A 2,971-nucleotide genomic window follows, 5' to 3' on the forward strand; every position below is an offset into this window, starting at 1 on the left:
GGGAGAAACTCATCATTAACAGGTTAATCCGGAGTGGGAAAAAAAACAACTCAATAACATTACAAATTCAGCCTCGCAGGAAACCATCTCTTCCGGAGGCCATTTGACTCCTTCAAGCAAAATCTGGGACCGTCCAATAATGGCCTTCTCTCTGTTAATTCTGTTATTTCTATCCCCGTCTGCTTAATGGTCTATACTGTGATTTTTGTTGTTTATTACCCTAGTAGTTATCCTAATGAGCGTGATTTTAGCTTTCAACCACTTACTAAGTCAAAACCAACCAACTGGCTTTCCCCCTAATTGCCAGTTCAAGAGTAAACAATTTTTGTACGCCCTAACACCTCCTAACGTAAAAACTTGAGTAGAATTCTATTCTCTTCTCCCAACTCCCACCCGCCAGGCATCCCCTGTAAACAAACGTCCCCGAGGCCGACCCAACCGTCGGGCAACCGCTGGGACCCCCGTGCTGTCCCCCACCCCCCGCCTTACCGCCGACCCTCCTTCAGGACGACTCGCTCTTCTCTATCCGCCGCACCAGCTCCACCAGCATCTCTGCCATCTTCGCGATCTCCTTGGCCTTCTCCTCCGCCTTCTCGCACCGTTTGGTCCCCCGGCCCTCGACTCCGTCGTCCGGATTCTGCAGATGGTTGAGCGCGCTCTCCTCCGAGGCCTCCACCTGCGTCTTTATCTGGATGAGCATATTGTCCATCTCCCACAGCTTGCTTCGGTTCCGCAGGTAGGCCCGCCCGTGCTCACGGGAGAGTGCTGCGATGTCCTCGCGCATCTCGTTGATGACCGGCAGCAGGAACTGCTCGAAGTCCTCCTCGGGCTCCAGCACCTCCACCTCCTCCGGCTCCGCCAGCTCCACGATGTCCAAGGGCCGCATCTTCCCCGCTCTTCCCGAACCACAGGATGCGAGGCGGCTGCAGAGAGAAAATGGAGACCCGCGGGGCTTACCAACACACTTCCAGAATATTCTTGAAAACTTTCACCCCTTTTAAACTTTTCGCCTCACAGAAGCTACGGAAGACGAGCGACTTACGAGCAGAGAAGCGGAGGACAAAATGGAGGCTCAGCCGTCAACCAGCGCCCTGCGTGTTGCGGCCCCTTTCACGACACCGCCGTGCCTCTTTACGGTCACGCTGCTGGTGGAACTAGCTGCGGGCTCGCGCACGTCAGTAGAGGGCGACGCAACCCGCTTTACTGCGGCCGCACGCGCGCACACCCAAGCTCTCTCTACCCCGTCGCCTTCGGGCTGCGTCCTTCTGTAACACACGCACGCGCAGACGCACACGCACGAGCTCCCTTATCTCCCTCCCCCTTCACCCCTGGCGGCCCGCCGCTGCTAACCCATGCAGTGTGCACGTGGGCTCTCGTGTTCTCCTCACCGTTACCATCATGCTGCGCTCGCCTCCGCAACCCACGCAGGGGCAGGCAACACTCCCTCTTGTCTCGCTTCGTTTTCATCCCCAAACCTCCATCCGGCTGCTACGCTGGCTTTGGGCCTGGGTCCAAAGTGTGTCTCCTGAAGGAATTTGTGTGTGTGGTTGTTATTGTTTAGTCCCTAAGTCGTGTCCAACTCTTTTGTAACCCCCCCGCGCCTTTGGACTGTACTCCCTGGTGGCTCAGACGGTAAAGCGTCTGCCTACAATGCCGGAGACCCAGGTTCAATCCCTGGGTTGGGAAGATCTCCTGGAGAAGGAAATGGTAACCCACTCCATTATTCTTGTCTGGAAAATCCTATGGACAGAGGAGCTTGGTAGACAACAGTCCAAAGAGTTGGACACGACTGAGCGACTTCACTTTCACTTGGGACTGTAGCCTGCCAGGTTCCTCTGCCCATGGATTCTCCAGGCAAGAATACTGGAGTGGGTTGCCATTCCCTTCTACAGGAGATCCTCCTGACCCAGGGATTGAAACCTGGTCTCCTGCATTGCAGACTGATTCTTTACTGTCTGAGCCACCAGGAAGCCCCCTTTATTCATAATTGCTAAAATTTGGAAGTGACCAAGATAGCCAACATCCGCTGTATCATCGAAAAAGCAAGAGAGTTCCAGAAAAACATCTATTTCTGCTTTATTGACTATGCCAAAGCCTTTGACTGTGTGGATCACAATAAACTGTGGAAAATTCTGAAAGAGATGGGAATACCAGACCACCTGACCTGCCTCTTGAGAAACCTACATGCAGGTCAGGAAGCAACAGTTAGAACTGGACATGGGACAACAGCTCAGTTCAGTCGCTCAGTCGTGTCCGACTCTGCAACCCCATGAATCACAGCACACCAGGCCTCCCTGTCCATCACCAACTCCCAGAGTTCACTCAGACTCACGTCCATTGAGTCATTGATGCCATCCACCCATCTCATCCTCTGTCGTCCCCTTCTCCTCCTGCCCCCAATCCCTCCCAGCATCAGAGTCTTCCCATGAGTCAACTCTTTGCATGAGGTGGCCAAAGTATTGGAGTTTCAGCTTTAGCATCATTCCTTCCAAAGAAATCCCAGGGCTGATCTCCGTCAGAATGGACTGGTTGGATCTCCTTGCAGTCCAAGGGACTCTCAAGAGTCTTCTCCAACACCACAGTTCAAAAGCATCAATTCTTCGGCGCTCAGCCTTCTTCACAGTCCAACTCTCACATCCATACATGACCACTGGGAAAACCATAGCCTTGAATAGATGGACCTTTGTTGGCAAAGTAATGTCTCTGCTTTTGAATATGCTATCTAGGTTGGTCACAAACTTTCCTTCCAAGGAGTAGACTGGTTCCAATAGGAAAAGGAGTACGTCAAGGCTGTATATTGTCACCCTGCTTATTTAACTTATATGCAGAGTACATCATGAGAAATGCTGGGCTGGGAGAAGCACAAGCTGGAATCAAGATTGCTGGGAGAAATATCAATAACCTCAGATATGCAGATGACACCACCCTTATGGCAGAAAGTGAAGAGGAACTAAAAAGCCTCTTGATGAAG

The 2,971-nt window shown here is 52.3% G+C and overlaps 1 protein-coding gene across 2 annotated transcripts in view; it reads right to left on the minus strand.

Moving 5' to 3' along the window:
• The window catches only part of LOC104999076 (MORF4 family-associated protein 1), a 2,281-nt gene extending 1,141 nt beyond the window's left edge, over positions 1-1,140 (minus strand). The window contains exons 1-2 of one of the 2 annotated variants that reach the window (XM_010854538.1): positions 1,043-1,140; positions 490-923 (exon numbers count right to left, since the gene is read on the minus strand). In XM_010854538.1, coding sequence (XP_010852840.1) covers positions 503-886 — 384 coding nt within the window. In that variant the 5' untranslated portion in view covers positions 887-923; positions 1,043-1,140 and the 3' untranslated portion in view covers positions 490-502. Of the gene's footprint in view, positions 1-489 lie in introns of both variants that reach the window. The other variant, XM_010854537.1, reaches the window with a different exon arrangement.
• Positions 1,141-2,971: the final 1,831 nt, after the last annotated feature.

This window comes from Bison bison, unplaced genomic scaffold, assembly GCF_000754665.1.
Source record: "Bison bison bison isolate TAMUID 2011002044 unplaced genomic scaffold, Bison_UMD1.0 scf7180017864342, whole genome shotgun sequence".
NCBI lineage: Eukaryota > Metazoa > Chordata > Mammalia > Artiodactyla > Bovidae > Bison > Bison bison.